Source organism: Helianthus annuus, chromosome 8, assembly GCF_002127325.2.
Source record: "Helianthus annuus cultivar XRQ/B chromosome 8, HanXRQr2.0-SUNRISE, whole genome shotgun sequence".
Taxonomy (NCBI): domain Eukaryota; kingdom Viridiplantae; phylum Streptophyta; class Magnoliopsida; order Asterales; family Asteraceae; genus Helianthus; species Helianthus annuus.
The window spans coordinates 114,450,301-114,467,404 of NC_035440.2; the positions used below are offsets into that span (position 1 = coordinate 114,450,301).

A 17,104-nucleotide genomic window follows, 5' to 3' on the forward strand; every position below is an offset into this window, starting at 1 on the left:
GATTGTTGAGCTCGAGAGTACAATCACGGAGCACAGAATTGACAGCAATGGTTCTTCCGGTAGCGACTTCTACTTCGAAGGGTGTCGAAAGATAAGAGCGCTTACGTCTAAGAAGCTTCTCAAATTCAAATGACACAAAGCAGTTATCGGCTCCAGTATCAAACAAACATGATGCATATATACCATTCACAAGGAACGTACCATTGACCACGTTGTTATCAGCTTGAGCCTGGCGTGCATTGATGTTGAAAGTTCTGGCGTGAGCGGCTTGTTGTTGAGGCTGTTGTGGTTGTTGCTGGGGTTGTTGAGCTTCTTGTTTCACCACCCTGTTCGGGCACCGGTTTGCGAAGTGGTTAGGGTCACCACATGCAAAGCAGGTCCGAACATTGTTTGCCGGGGCCTGTGCAGCTTGAGGAGCTTGAGGAGCAGGGAGTAGAGCTTGGTTAACAGCGGCTTGAGCTTGAGCTTGACGGGGACCATAGCGGCAACTCGCAGTGAAATGCCCGTAAACGTTGCAGTGGGCACAGAATCGGCAGGCCACACCCACCGGGTGATGATAGGAACATGTAGCACAGAGTGGGTGGGGGCCGGTGTACGCACGCTTCGCTGGCGGCGCAGTGATCACTGGCGCTGAACGCTGTGGCTGTTGCTGCTGGGCTGGTACAGACTGTAGTGGAGCAGCAGTGGTTGCGGCAGCGCAACTTTTGTTCTTCTTTCTTCTTCTCGAAGACTTGGAGGCTTGGGCAGTGGTGGTATCGGTTGATGCGGCGGTGACTTGATGCAGGGGCTTGACTTGCTTATCCCAGAAACCAGCCTTCACCCGCTTGTCGTTAATCTCAGCGGCGAGTAGGTAGGTTTCCTCGATCGTTGCGGGCTTGGAGGCGTGAACAAAATCTGCGACACAATCCGGAAGAGCACGGATGTATTTCTTGATGGTCATGTCAGAAGTCTTGACCTGGTCGGGACATATGATACTCAATTGCTTGAAACGAGCAGTGAGACCAGCATTGTCTCCCTCCTTTTGCTTGATACCCCAGAACTCATCCTCCAACTTTTGGCGTTCGTGGGGAGGACAGAACTCGTCCATCATGATCGCTTTCAATTCCTTCCACGTCAGCTCGTATGCAGCGTCGTTCCCGCGCTTGTTCCTTTCTGCGGTCCACCAGTCCAAAGCTCGCGACTGGAAGACACCGGTAGCATTGAGAGTACGGAGGTGATCTGGGCATCCGCTTTGACGAAGGGTGACTTCTACCGAGTCAAACCAATGAAACAGAGCCGTAGGGCCATCTTCACCGGTAAACTCTTTTGGCCCACATGCCTTGAATTGTTTGAAGCTAAAAGTAGCTTTGTTAGAGTCTTTGGGCGTGAGGGTTCGGGATTCCTCAGATGACTTGCTCGCGTTCTCGAACACATCACTGACGGCTTTTGCCAAGGTCTTAGAGATGATAGCAGCCAGACGTCGATCTCTTTTCTCCTGGCGGGTAAGACGCGAGCGTGATCTAGGTTGTCCAGTTGACGACATGGTCTGCAATAGACATCGTCACAGGCTCAACACAACGAATTCGAGTCTCACACGTTCTTAGATCTCTAAAGCTTAGAATCACGTCGCATCTCTCGTCACGTAACACATATAATCACATAAGCACATAATCATAGAGGCACATAAGCATAGAAGCAATTAGAGCACATAAGCAAAGAAGCAATTAGGCAAATAGAGCACTTAATTTCCTAAACACGTACGCAATTTTTATCACAGAGGCGGTCAGAAAACAGAAACCTATAACCACAAGTCGAGTGTCGTTCGTTTTGCGTATCGGATAGCATCACATTGTATCGTCTATTTTAGTCGTATAGCGCAGCATAGCACACTGGTTTCGTTTAGATCACATCAACAAGGATTTGAATCGAGATAGGATAGCAACAAAGGTCACGCAGATTGATAACAAATGGAGTAACCAACAAATCTTAAAATACGTAAACAGGTAAATCATATAAAATCAACAAAACAACACTCAAAATCGGAAAATGGATTGTGTGCGGCTACTAGACTTTGACTAACCATGGCAGTTTAACTATTCACAGTTGACTTGTCGTCACTTTCGACTCTAGGGGACATGTTCTTGCCTCGATTCTTGGGCATTATGCATGCGCATTCTAGGTCATACTCGTGAGTTCAGGTCGTTGGAGTCCGTCAATTGCCTTGGCGAGATAAAATTAAAGTTGGAATAACTGCCAAGGTTAGGGTTTCACCCCTAGCTCAGCAATTTCTTCCTTGTTTTAAGAAAATTTAGAGGAAGTTTTCATCAATTTATGGGTTTCAGCCCCGAATTTGGTATAACTTTCCCCCGTTTGTTGATAGAAAAAAAAAAATCACACAAAATAATTGGCAAAAATTTGTAATTTAGGCAGGAATTTGCGGATTTCACTCCTAATCCCGTCCAAATTACAAAATTTGGCTCGGAGTTCGGATGTAATGATAGAATAGAAGGAAACAACATAAAATAAGCACATAAACTTGGTCTCTTGGTTCCTAACTATAGTCTAGGTCTCTAAAACAGCGATCCGGACTAGATCGTGTCTAACCTAATTCCCTATAGTTATGGCTCTGATACCAATCTGTCACACCCCAACCGATGGCGGAATCATCGGGGCGCGGCACTGAGCGAAACAGATTGTTCAGAAGTTTTCCACAACAACTATCATACAATTCAGTTATATAACACGTCCCATACCGTGTCCCAAATAATAACAAGTTATCATAGAAATCAACCAAACAATATGGGAACTGTTCCGACAACTCAAATTCTTAATTATTACAGACCAAATGTAAATATTGTTTTAAGACCTCTAGACGGCTGTCCGTAAATCTTACTGACTACAGGTGCCAGTACAAGATCTACAGATAATTATGGCCCTGGAACAGATACGTGGACACTGTCCTAAGGTCACAGGCTCCTAGAAGCTTATTATTGCCTCGCTTCCCTAGCACGCTAGTAGCTTAAACACCTGTCACATACGTTAAAATAAAAGTCAATACATATAATGTAAAGGTGAGTACACAAGTTTGATATAGCATATAGAGTTCGAATAGTTTACGCATAACCAAGCACGTACACAAGGGCAAACGATGCATGTAAATTATCAACATGGGACCATCGATACCAATGACTTCGAGTTGACTGTCCGAGACAGTTCGCAATACATGATTACCACCGTAATCCATGCAAGTAATTGTCCTTAGCAACCCCCGTGTGAACGGGTGCTGAGTCCAAACTATAGTACTACGTTGCTAAAGCAGGCAGATAGCACTCCACGTGTAAACATAATAAACAGCAATCATTTAGACAAGTAATACATGCAAGTAGGTTAGCGTTCAAATAGTTTGTATTGTTTTGTGAATTTGATAGATTACGTATGTAACACCCAAAAGTGCTGAAAGCAAAAAGGGATCGAGTATACTCACAGTGATTGGTTGTGGATTGAAGGGAGCACTGAGAATAGGTTAGCCTGAATAGTTCGATAACACAACGATGAGTAACGCGGAAAAAGTAAACAATGTACTTGGATCGAGTAGGCCATTCGGTCGGACAGCAGTTCGATCGAGTGGGCTGTTCGATTGGGTTGAAAGTCCGTTCGAACATCCATTCGATCGGCTGGCTGGCTCGATCGGCTGGTTCCTTCAAGTGGATTGTTTCTTCCTTTGATGAGAAGGATGTGTTTGTGTATGATGGCTTGCACTACCTTTCAAGTTGGTCGATCGAACAGCTGTTCGATCGGTTAGCCCAACCGGTCGGTTAGCATTGCATTGCTTTCAAATATGTCACTCGATCGGCTGGCATGCTCGATCGGGTGACATTCCAATGTTTCGAAAAGTCTAAGTGTTTTGAAGTATAGTATCTCATGATTCGAGCAGTAATGTTTCCAATCGAGTGGCTTGATCGATCGAACAGTATCTCGTCAATACTACACTTTGTGAGTTTGTGGGTCTAAGTGCTAGTCGATCGGTTAGCCTAACCGATCGGCTGGCATAGTCGTTCGGTTGGGCTGTTCGATCGAACAGCCTAGCCGTTCGGCCAGCTTCTCGATTCGTTTAACCTATCACTTAACACTTGTTTCTTCCCGTTAATTGTTGATGTTTTAGAGATATTTTGACTACGAGTTGAACCACAAAACTGAAGTCCCCATTTAGCCTACTGACTCGAGCAGGAATCACCCAAACTCGGTCAGAGACGGTTTGGAACCCAAGTTTAACGTTTAACCCGGAGTCGGTAATCTCTCGGTATAACCCGAATCTTGAACCATGTGTTTGTTTAGATTGATTTGTAAATCGGTTCAAGTCTCGTTTTCACCTTTTTGAGTGTAAAAGAGTTGAAAGATAGATGAAAACCCATCTTCCAATCCTTTTCCACCGTGAAATGTTAAGATCTTTGGAAGATTTTAAGTTATTGTTGTGGAAATCGGTTAGATCTAGCTTATTCATGGTTGAATGAAGTCAAGAACATGAAGTTCTTGATGAACACCAAGAACACCATGATGACATCACTCAAGAACACCTAGATCTTGGTGATTTCATGGAGGAAATTCAGATTTTGAAAGATAGAAAGATGGAGAATCGATTAATGAACAAAAACGTACAAGGATTAGAGCAAAATACTTACCGGTTTGAGAGAAATCTGAGATTTAGTGAGAAGAAGAGGCTGGTCGGTCAGAGCTTTTCCAAAAGTGGAAAGCTTGACAAGGACAGCCCTATTTATAGGCTTCCAAAAGAGGAAAGGGTCAGCTGATCGAACAGCTTCCCTGATCGAGCAGCTGTCCGATCGAACAGCCTGTTCGATCGGCTAGCCTGTTCGATCAGGTTGCCCTGTTCGATCGGCTTGCCTAGTTTTGAGTGTTTCGCGACGATTTTCGATATTTCGAGTTCGATGAACGATGATTTGAGAATGATAGAATTCCTAATCAAATTACTTTTAGTTCCAACTACTATATCTAACATACAAGCATCCTTACAACCATTTCGGGTTCGATTTCCATTGAGTTTGATTCACCTTTGAGTCTTGATTGATTTGATTGATTCACCACACACTTTAACATAAAAGTAAACATGCACAAGTAACACATAAGGCACACACACACGTATAAAAAGTACTAAAATCCCCACACTTGAGTTCGATGATTGATTTGATTAGCTTGATTATTGATTGACTAGCTTTATTGCGTTGTTACTTCCTATCACTCACAGTCGGTCGTTGATTCACAGTTCGATTATCGGTCGATTAGTTTGATTATACAACACTTACTCCAAATAATACGAAAATCAAAATGAAACTAAAATGAAATTAATCTTTATTAATCTTTAATTCCAATAACAGTCAACACTTGACTTAGACTTTTGGAAAACACGGGGTGTTACACGTACACTCCAGAACAATGACATAAGCTAAACATACCCTAAATACCCTTTACATAACATAGAAATATGTTTTGAGGGGTTCGGTATGGCAAAAACAAGTTTATTCGCACTCAGGGACTATTTGCGACAAACTGCGAAAGTCTGCCGATTCATGAATTTCTTAATACGAAACACGTACGCACATCCAAAAATTTTTTTAATCATTAAAATACTGTATTTTAGTGATAAGAATGCAAAAATATCATTTGTTGCGCAGTTTTGGTCGTTTTCACGTTCTTTATAACGTTCGTCGTAATTAAGCGAAAAACGCAACTGTATAACCGAAGGAACCGACATCCATTACATTTTTGGGCGTAAATCAAGTTCAATATACTTTAACTACCCTATGGAGCCTAAAAATGGGGTTAACGGGTGTTAGAAGTGCCAAAACGCGACAAAACAAGTTCAGGGAGCAAAGCTGTCAAAAATGAAACTTTTGCCCTTGTTGAACCTTTACGGTCCTCAAACCAGGGCCCTTGTGGTCCGTAAAGGGTCATTAGACATGCTATTTTGATCAGCCCCTTGTTTATTCATGTGTGGAGACCAAGTTACGTAATTCACAAGCATTGAACCTGCCATGGACACTTGTTTTAATGCTATAAAGCCTTGTTAATCACACAAAACACACGGCATGATCCTATGCACTCTCTTTGGCTATAAATAGCAAGCTTTTCCAAGGCTTACACTTGCTCATTTCTTTCAATCTTCTCACATATGCTCTAAATTGGAGGCTACCATCTTTTGGAGGCTTCCTGCTGAGCACTCTTGGATCCTAGAACACAAGTGTTCTATCCTAGTCTTGTTCGTTTCTTTTAGCTATTTTAAGCTGAAAGTCAAACAGTTTGACTACCGTTTGACTTTCAGTTATAACCATGAATTGGTCAAGTCAAAGTTCAATCGAACTTTGCAACGTGATCGTAATCACGATGGTTATAATCCCATGCGATTATACCTACTGATTACCACGTTTACTAGTCGAAGTGACGAGTCAAAGTTTCGGTCAAAATGCATAATTATGTGCATTTTACGACGGAACTATTTTCGGGTATCGAAACACTTTGTTTTGATACCAAATTATTTTTTCAACTAAGTTAAACATGTTTGACATGTTTAACTCATCACTTCTAGTATAGTGCCTCTTTAGGGGTCGTAAGTCGAGCAGTCTTGACTACCGCTTTGACTTTCGAATTCGACCCATTTGGTCGATCTTAGGATCCGACCAAACACATATTTGTGACCATAGTTGTATAGGGAATAAGCTACTGAGGTTATACATTATGGTCATTTTGTTTAGTTAGTTATTTGTTAAGTAGTTTATATGCCCTTTAGAATTGACCAAAATGCCCTTTTTGCGCATAAAATCATTTTAAGCATATGTAATCAAATTTTTCACATCTAAACTGATGTAATAACATTTTAAAACATGTTTGGGCATATAAGACTTATCATATGACATATATAACCATCCGACTTTATATTTACGCAAACGACACTTTAAAGTAGCGTAAACTACCTTAACGAGTCGTAACGGGTCAAAAGCACTTAGGATTACTTTCAAATCAGAATGTTAGGTTTATAAAATCATTCATATTCATATGAGTTCCAATACTCATTTGGTTTATGAAACCTCATTCTACCCAATCCTCCGTCTTAGGTACCAATTTATTAACATAGTTATTTGATATTAGGAACCACTTGATTCCTTGTTCCTCCAACCATTGTTTGATCTTTACTACAAGACTTAAATAATCTCAAGTGAGAACATAGACCCCTCTTTTTTATTCTTTCAAATATTTTGGGGTGATTCACATGTGCCTATCTTTCATGCTTTCATGACATATACATGCTATATTCATCTAGTACACATATAGTACATGATTCCAATTATGTTTTGCTTCGTATGTTGACTTAGCATGCCTAGCACATTGATTTCAAGGATACTTTTGCTGCATATGTTAACTTAGCATATCTAACACATTGAGTTTAATTGCATTTTTGGCTTCGTATGTTAACTTAGCATGCCTAGCACATTTATTTCAAACATACTTTTGCTACATATGTTGACTTAGAATATTTAGCACATTGATTTCATGGATATCATACTACGTATGTTGACTTAGCATACCTAGTACATGGTTTTAAATACATTTTACATGACATGCTTACATTGATTATGACATTTGGTATGTGTAACGAGATAAGATACATTCATTAACATTGATCACGCTGACCGGTAGTATGTATTAGTACCATAGGATTGACAATCCCATTCCCGCTTCCTAGGTTTGTTTGGAAGTGACTTTAGGGAATGACATAATCTGATGAAATTTTGATAAACCTTTGACTTGATAAGGGTTTATACGACAGTCGACAAGACTTGAGTGTATTCGATAACAAACCTGATAAATGTTATAACAATAAAAGCAATGGTTTTCAACACATAACTTTTGATTTAAACTTTTGTTTATTCAAATACATTGTTTTGTACACGACATTTGGTTATACATGACATTATTACATATGGTTTAAGTAAAGACTTTTTACATACCATACAAGACATTGTTTATTACTTGACATTTGTTATACAAGACAAGGTTTATACATGACATTGTTACACAAGACATTGTTTATATTTGACATTGTTGCACAAGACATTGTTTATACAAGACATTTGACATTGGTTTAAACAAGACATCATTTTATGATTATTGATTTAAATAACAAGACGTGTGTAATGTGATAAAAGCATGTCGATACGCCGCTGATACTTCCTATATATAAGTGCTTTTATTACATTACATATCGTGGCGTTATCTAAACAACTTCGACAAAAGACAAAGACATGACATCTTTTACACAAAAACCTGACATCTTTTATTCAAGACATGATATTTTATCTCAAGACATGACATATTTTATACGAGTTATTTTCATTTGGTTATTTATTTAACCAAGCATCATTTCTTTTAAACCATTTGATTTTCATATTGATTTTCATATGATTTTATAAAAGAAAACATTTTATAAAGTTCTTGAATACTTTTTCGTTAAACACTTCTTTTAACTTTCAAGTCATGAATCCTCATCAACAAAACCTATGTATCTCATAGGCATTTTTATGCTGACGTATCTATTTTCACATGTGTTTCAGGAGCTAATGTTTGAGGTAGATCATGCTACACTTAGGCGGACTTGGGCATTAGTGACTTAAAATAAAGCAAGACAGCTTAAATTATGTTATGTTTCCATTTATTTCAAGAAAATGTAATCATTTTATCTAATAGAACCAAACATTAATTACCATGTGTTATGAAACAATAATTTTGTGACACGACTCCCCGACGTTTCCGCCGCGGTTTGTTGTTTTACACGGTTGGGGTCTGACAAGGACATATGTTCAAGCCTTATATCCATATGATCGAATGATATCGTGGCTAATAATATTGTCAAATCATCGAGACATAACTATAATGATTATTTTCATTTAACATTCAATGTAATGTTAAATTATAATTAGGCATTGTGACAATGTAGAAGCACACTAACCGAAAAAGTGGAGGACATATGTCCAAACCTTATAGCCTTTATAGTCCAATGAGACTGCGGCTAATACTCAATGATTAATCTCGTTTAACATTCAACGTAATGTTAATTTATATTTAGATAGTTGTGACAATGTGCACACTGGCCGAAAAGGTGAAAGATATATATCTAAACCTTATAGCCCATTTGGTCCAATGAGACCACAACTGATATCATTATCAAGTCATCAAATTCGATGACCTTTTTCTATTATAACATTCAATGTAATGTTAATATAAATTGCACTGAGCAATAATCTATTGTTGGCTTGTAGTCCAAATTTTCAAATTTTTATGGCAAACCAAAATTCTGGTGGAGCCGATGGTGGGCGTGATAACATTGGACACGTTACCCGTGAGGGTGAAGGAAATAACCTTCGGTCCCTGATTGCTGCGGAAGTTAGCAAAGCTATGGAAAATTTCATGGAAAATTTTAAAGGATTAGGCTCAACCCATTCCAAATCCCAATCAATCCATCCATCTTCCACACACAAATATGAAGGTTAACACTATTCCTCGAATGAGAGAAGTGAACCTAAACGTGTTGCCGAAAAGGATACCCGGACTGTTAAGGAAGGGTGTACCTATAAATATTTTGTATCTTGCAAACCTCGAGACTTCACGGGGAAAAAGGAGCAATCGATGCCATGAAGTGGCTCAATGAAATGGAGACAGTTGTCGATATCAGCAGCTATGCTGATAAAGATGTTATAAAATTTGTATCTCAATCATTTAAGGGTGATGCCCTGACATCGTGGAAGGCCATGATACAATCGACAGGGAAAGTGTCCCTGTACAACATGAAATGGTCCAAGTTTGTGGACCTGATTAAAGAGACTTACTGCCCTCCTCATGAGGTTGAGAAGGTGGAGTCTGATTTTCTGACTCTCACCATGAAAAACATGGACTGTCGGAAGTATATGTCCGACTACAATTCTTTGTCTAGATTGGTCCGTATCTGATTACTCTGGAATCCAAGCGCATTGCGTGATTTATTGGTGGACAGAAATTAAAGGCATGGTTAAAGCCTCCCAACCCACAACATTCAGATCTGCTGTGGATCTATCTCTCTCCTTGACTCAAGAGGAGGTGAGATTGAGATCAGTCAAGACTGGGACTGATGGAAAGAAAAAATGTGAGGATAACCGTTTTAGGATTTGAAGAAAGGGAAGTTTGGTTTCAATAAGAACCAAAAAAGGTCTGGTGATGATAGACCTATGTGCAAGACTTGTGGAAGACAAAACTGGGGACAGTGTCGGACAGACTAGCAAGTAAAGCAGTGTGGTATTTTCAAGAGGACTGGTCACAAGTCCCATGAATGCATGGATTTGAAGAATAATGTTTGTTATGGATGTGGTGAAAAAGGCCACATAAAGATAAATTTTCCCAAGCGTACTGCTGAGGGAAATGCTAGAGCCTTTCAATTAACTGCAAGAGAAGTAGTTAAAGACACGAATGTCATTACCTCTCGTAAATGATATATTTGCTAGAGTCTTGTTTGATTCTGGAGCTGATAAGAGCTTTGTTGACCATAAATTTAGTAAGCTTCTAAACCTACCCCTAAGGACCTTAGACATTACTTATGAGGTCGAAATGTCCGATGGTAGCATAGAAATAGCTTCCACGATTCTTGATGGATGCGCTATATGTCACACCCCAAAAACATTGCCGCGGAAATATAAACGTGGCAATGACGGAGGTTGGTACCCATAAAAGAACTTGTAGTTGTCGATGCTATAGTTATTTTAGACTTTTTGTTTATTTTAAAAACATAGTTTTTAAGTTACCACATTCATCACAACCAAGTCATAGTCGCTTGACCCTTAGGGGTCTTATTACACATGGTCCCAAAAGTTTTAAAGTGTCCAAACATTATTTTAATACATTAGCATCACATAACCACATGAAAACGCAAGCCAAATTCTTGGAAACCGAACTCATGTACCTGAAAAACACGTAAAAATCAACTGTCAACACAAAGGAGGGTGAGTTCACATATCAATTTCGTTGCAATTTTGTTTAAGGAAAAACTTTCTTACAAAAACACTTTAATGATTTAAAACATCCATTTATGTTTAAGAAAGATCATTTTATTTCCTTTGTAAAATGTAATGGTAGAAATCATTCGAATTGGCCCCATAAGCATATGCTTGATGAAAAATATTATCCATGTTTTTATTTTGATATTAAATTTCGGTTATGCTTTCAGTTTTGTAAGTTTGCAAGACGTACGAGCTATATATCAAGATTGAGGTTTTAATCCATACTAGACAATTAAAGAATTAATTCGAAGCAGTGTAGACCGGAGCGACCGGTCAAGACGGGGTAGTCAACCCAATGGATCTATCAACAATCCCACGCGTACATACTTAAGTGATTAAAATTAGCTATGATGCATTTGGGTGCCCTCCTCAATTCACTAATACATATAACCTACTAAATAACGATAAATCAGAGGTTGTATATATTTCGGTTATCTCCTAGAGACTGGGTTGAACTTGTACCAACCAAATTTAATTTATTTTACGCTCGTTTTATTCAAAGCACCGTAATCTTTTCCCGTTTCTCCCCGAAACATATTTAAAACAAATCCCGTTTCTCCCCGAAACATATTTAAAACAATTCTCGTTTCTCCCCGAAACATATTTATTTCAATAAAACTCGTTTTCCTCTAAAACAGTTTAAGTCACACACCTTTTCAAATCCATTTTTTCTACAAAACACATTATAATATTCCAAAAATCATATTTTCCATGAAAATACATTTTATATAATTCAAAAGCATATTTTATACATAAGCATACACTTTTCTTTCATAGCGACGTGTTCTTCCCCAAAACAGTATACAAAACAGTAAAAGTGGGCCTTAGTGATACTCATTAAAACAAATTTATTCAAAAGCATGTTTCATACTAAAACATTTAATTACCATTTTTAAAGGTGTGTTCTTCCCCCAAAACAGTATATAAAACAGTAAAAAGAGGGGTATTCGTGACACTCACCTTTGGGTGCGTTTTTAATATCGCAATCCCTCAGATCGAATCTACATATCCTAATTTAAATAGGAATAATTTAATAACTAATTAGTCTAAAAACAATCAAGCTTCTCCAATACTTAGAACTTTCACATATCTTTGATGTTTTTATGAAAAGTATTTGTTTTAATTATGTTGGCATTTATATATATATATATATATATATATATATGTGTGTGTGTGTGTGTGTGTGTGTGTGTGTGTGTGTATGGGGAAGGTTCATTTGAGAAGAATCTTTTTAAAAGAATAAAAAAATGAATTAATCTAGACCCTATATATTTTTTTATCAATGGTTGTGAATCAAGATATCATTTTTGTCCACTTTTAATTAATGCTTTAATTACTAAGGGTAGTATAAACACTTTGATATTGAATATTAATAAATATTTTAAAGAGTTACTCAAGTCTTATTAATGCAAACATAAATTCCTCCTTCACCATCATTAATGTATTGGCTCCTACACAAATTTTATTAGAAGTGACAAAATTATTTAAAAATTTTGTGTCCTACACATATTTTATTATGAGCCACAAATTATTTAAAAGTATTTGACTCCTACACATTATGTACTCTACACCAAAATATTGTTTTAATGGTGTAGGAAACGTTGAAAATATAAGATCATGTGCATGATTGTTTTTATTGTGTAAGGTGCACAACTATTTTATAAGATAGGTTCATTAAATGATTAGAGTTCATTAATTTGAATAGCAAAAATAAATAATAGACTCATTAAATGATTTGTTTAAATTATCTTTGTATCCTTTATTCTTTTTAGAGTTAAATGCCTGGATAGTCCTTGTGGTTTGCTCTTTTTTCACCTTTAGTCCCTAACTTTCTAAAATTACAGCTATAGTCCCTAACTATTCGATTTTCGTTCCCGGATAGTCCCTGTGCCTAACATCAGTTAGTTTTCTCAGTTAAGAGAGCGTGAAATGACAAAAATACGCTTTCCTTAAAAAAGGCAAACCACAGGGACTATCCGGGCATTTAAAAAATAAAAAAACAAAAATATAATTAATAAGTCAAATTTCATGTGGGCCCCACAACCTACCCCACCCTCACCCTACCCCTATCATCTTCTTCTTCTTCTCGACATGCATCCACAGGAAACCGCCACACCACGAAAGTTCGTCACAAAAGCGTCAGAAAAGGACGATGACAAGCCGTCGTTTAATCCGTTTGGTTTTGTAACGGATAATCCGTCAAGCCGGAACACAATTCATCTTCCAGAAGCTCCTGCTGAGGACGGAAATGTTGGACAAATGCTCTATGTAAGTAGTATCGTTGAATCGTTGATTGTTATAGTTCAATGCTATTGATGTTTTCTAGTTATTTAGAAATCGGAGCTCACTTTTTACTGATTTGCGACCACACAATACAACTCATATCTGGAACAAACTTTGATTTAGATATAGTACGCACAACAACAACAAACAAGCTTACAACTTTCGATCTGAAACTCAACCATATCACGATTGATTCAGATCTGAAATTCAAGAATGATACGTTGTTGTACTTATAAACTGTTTTGATTAGTATTACAACTTCTTCACAACTACAGATCTGCAACACGACCAAAATCCAGATCTGAACTCAACTTGTTGATTGAATAAATCTTTCTTCTCGACGAATAACAAATCCTTTGACTGCAAATTTCGACTACAATTTTGATGTTTTTTTAAACTTGTAATATCAAATGAATGCAATGTCTTATGAGTTGCTCTTGTTTTGGTTGAATCGGTTCAAGAGTTTTCCTGAACATTGTGTTTTTGTTTCTGTTTCTGTTTGGGTTAGCCGGTAGGCGGTGGTGGTTCTCTGGTAGAGGGGGTAGTGGTGCTTTCAGTTGATGGTGGATTGGTGGCTACAATGAACAAGACAGAAACAAAAAGAGGGATAGGTTTATAATAAATCATGTGGGCCCCATCTGAATTAATATATTAATTATTTTATTTTAATGACTTGATAGTTATTTTTTATATTAATGGTATTTTTGTAATTTTACACTTACCTAAGACCAAAAACTAACTCCCATCCATTTCAGGGACTATCCGGGAACAAAAGTTGAAAAGTTGGGGACTATAGAGGTAATTTTAAAAAGTTAGGGACTAAATGTGAAAAAAGGTCAAACCACAGGGACTATCCAGGCATTTAGCTCTTCTTTTATTCTTAATTTTTAATTTCTTCTCATTTGAACTTTCCACTATATGTATCTATACTACATATATATATAATGCATATCCGAAGGGCAAAAATGGTCATTTGCCACTTTTTCAACATTTACAACCCCTTAATGCATATTGTACAATCACTGAATGCACACAACAAATAATAAAAATGATAAATTCCACTTTTTAAATATGTACAACTCTTGAGCGGGATTTCCCTTGAGCGAGAATTCAAATTTCAAGAGACCCCCTTATTTTCATTTCAGAACATTCTACCTCTCTATCTCCTTGAAACCAATCCCTCATTCTACCTCTCTCTCTCTTTCCTCGAAACCTTATCTGCCCCCTCTCATCAAGGCAATTTCACCAGACCCATGAAAATTTCACTAGATATATGAAGATTCTGACCTCTCAGTTCTGATTTAGGGCTTTTTGGTGTTATTGCTACCTTCGTCAAGGGTAAGTGATGCCGTGTTTTGATTTTGAACACTATTTCTCATTCATTCAATGGATTTCACTTACATTTGTTTGTGTTGTGAAATGGATCTTCTTCTTTTTTGTAGGTCATGGTTTAAGGAAGGTGTCATGTTTCTTCAGAGATTCCAGTCGAAATCCAAGCCGAGATAGTAGATGCTCTAGGGTTTATGAAGGTTTGATGAACTCTACTGCGTGTACCCGCGGTAATCATTTGCATAAATTTGACGCCATTGTTGAGATTGTATGTATTTTGTTTCTCCAGTTTGGTTATTTTTAATGTTTTTTACATTAATTTTGTTTTGTAGAAACACAAAGATCTTCTTTAAATGGCTTCCGGTGAGACGATTAGGGTTCCGGCATGCTAGACTGCCATCTCTGTCAAAAAAGGAACCAATCATGTCTACCTATTTTTTTTTTGTTATTTGAGTCGATCTACCTTTTTTGTTTGTTATTTGAGTTGGATCTGTGTAATACGTTCATATATGTGTTAGAAAAAAGTGGTTGTGGGTGGAAGACGATGACACAAGGCTTGGTAATTTCAGATCTCTATTGACCCTCACCCTAGGTGATAGGCAGGCTCTTGAAGACCCGATCAACCCGATCAACCCGATACCCGACTCGACGCCTGACCCGATACACAACCGGAGTCACATGGGAAGCACATGGGTCAATCGGATTCAGTCACTTTCAGCCAACACTTGATCACAAGCAGTACCCACGTTTTCTACATGTCAGTCAAAAGTTATTTTATTTTAATTCCATGTCAATTTTAATTTCTTTCTTATTTTCGTTTATTTTGAATTATTCTAGAACAGTTATTTATGTTTCCCTAAATGTAGCTATGTGGGTGGTTGTATCCCCTTTCTTCCATATGTATTGAACAATTCATGAATGAGAAAGGCAGTTGTTGATTTCCTAAAATTCTATCTCTGTGTTTTAGAGATTGTTTTCCATTGCTATCCTAGTTTGTGGTAGAATTAGGAGGTGATCTTCGAGGCTAATTCGGTACTGCGTGGTGTGACTGTATCGTGTATATCAGGTTGGAATTGCCCAGTGAGTACTTTCGAGTGGTGAGTCTGTATCTCGAAGGAATTTGCTACTTATTTCTATTTTATTTCCGGGTTCAATCGGATCCATTATTAACCCTCTGGCTATCATTTGGTATCAGAGCTATGGATACCCGAAGTTCTGCTGAATTGAAGAAAGCTCTTGAAAACGCCGAGGCCGAGAAGAAAGCGATGGCTGATAGGATGAAGGCTATGGAAGAACAGATCAATGAACTCCCTTTCACCGCCGGGATGACGATGACAACGACACCGGTGGCTTAGGGGTCCATCCGAAAGGAAGTAGTTTATGGCATTCCAACGACCTCAAGGTTGAAATCCCTGAGTATGATGGTAGAATTGATCCAGACGAGTTTATTGAGTGGTTGAGAACTGTAGAATGTGTCTTTGATTACAAAGAAACATCAGAGGAGAACAAAGTCAAGATTGTAGCCATGAAATTGAGAAAGTATGCATCGACATGGTGGGCCAATACGTGTACTAAAAGAGAGCAGTTGGGGAAGTCGAAGGTGAAGGAATTGTCAAAAATGAAGCGCTTAATGAAACAGAAGTTTCTGCCCTCATATTACATTCAGTCAAGTTTTTCTCAACTGCACCATCTTAAACAGAATCAGCGACCAGCAAAGGAGTATTCTCGGGACTTCGAGTATTTGCATATGAAGTGTGACTTACCCGAGGATGAACCACAAACTTTGGTCAGGTATTTGGGCGGATTAGATACCGGTGTTGCTAATGTCGTGGAGTTGTACCCTTATTCCACTTTAGATGAATTAATCCTGTTGGCTCACAAAGTAGATAACCAGCAAAGAAACAAAGGAAAATTTGAGGCTTGTTGAACCTTTACCAGAACCCCAACCCAACCCAACCCAACCCAAAACAGTACCAACCAACAAAACAACCAACCTACCCGAAGCCACATCAATAACAACCCGAGTTCCACAAAGGTGTTTCCGTTGTCAGGGATTGGGGCATATTGCTGCAGAATGTACGAACAAGAAAGTGATCACTTTGGCTGAATACGAGGGGGGTCGACATGTCTTTTGTAGTTGAAACCTCATTGGATTCGGTTAAAGTTGATGAACCTGTTGTTGAGGAAGTTGTTGGACCTGATGACGGGACGTGTCTTGTTGTTTGGCGAGCACTCAACAATACACCTGACCGGGAAGAGAATTTTACAACGCGAGGCGATTTTCCATACGCGATGCACCATCGCTCAAAATGTCACACCCCAACCAATGGCGGAAACATCGGGATAAGACGAAGTATGAAGATTGCTAGAGACATCAGAGCGCTATTTGTGACAATATTTAATAAACCGATTTCATTTCA

The 17,104-nt window shown here is 38.3% G+C and overlaps 1 protein-coding gene across 1 annotated transcript; it reads left to right on the forward strand.

Moving 5' to 3' along the window:
- The first annotated feature begins 15,883 nt into the window (after window positions 1-15,883).
- LOC110880484 lies at window positions 15,884-16,611 on the forward strand. The gene is made up of 2 exons (XM_022129005.1): window positions 15,884-16,030; window positions 16,087-16,611. Exons 1-2 carry the CDS (start codon window positions 15,884-15,886, stop codon window positions 16,609-16,611), a joined length of 672 nt encoding a protein of 223 aa, XP_021984697.1.
- Window positions 16,612-17,104: the final 493 nt, after the last annotated feature.

Coding starts and splice junctions, on each gene's coding strand:
- LOC110880484 (XM_022129005.1), top strand. CDS start 15,884: ATGGATACCCGAAGTTCTGCTGAATTGAAGAAAGCTCTTGAAAACGCC. Junction 16,031..16,086: donor TGACGATGACAACGACACCG/GTGGCTTAGGGG, acceptor AACGACCTCAAG/GTTGAAATCCCTGAGTATGA.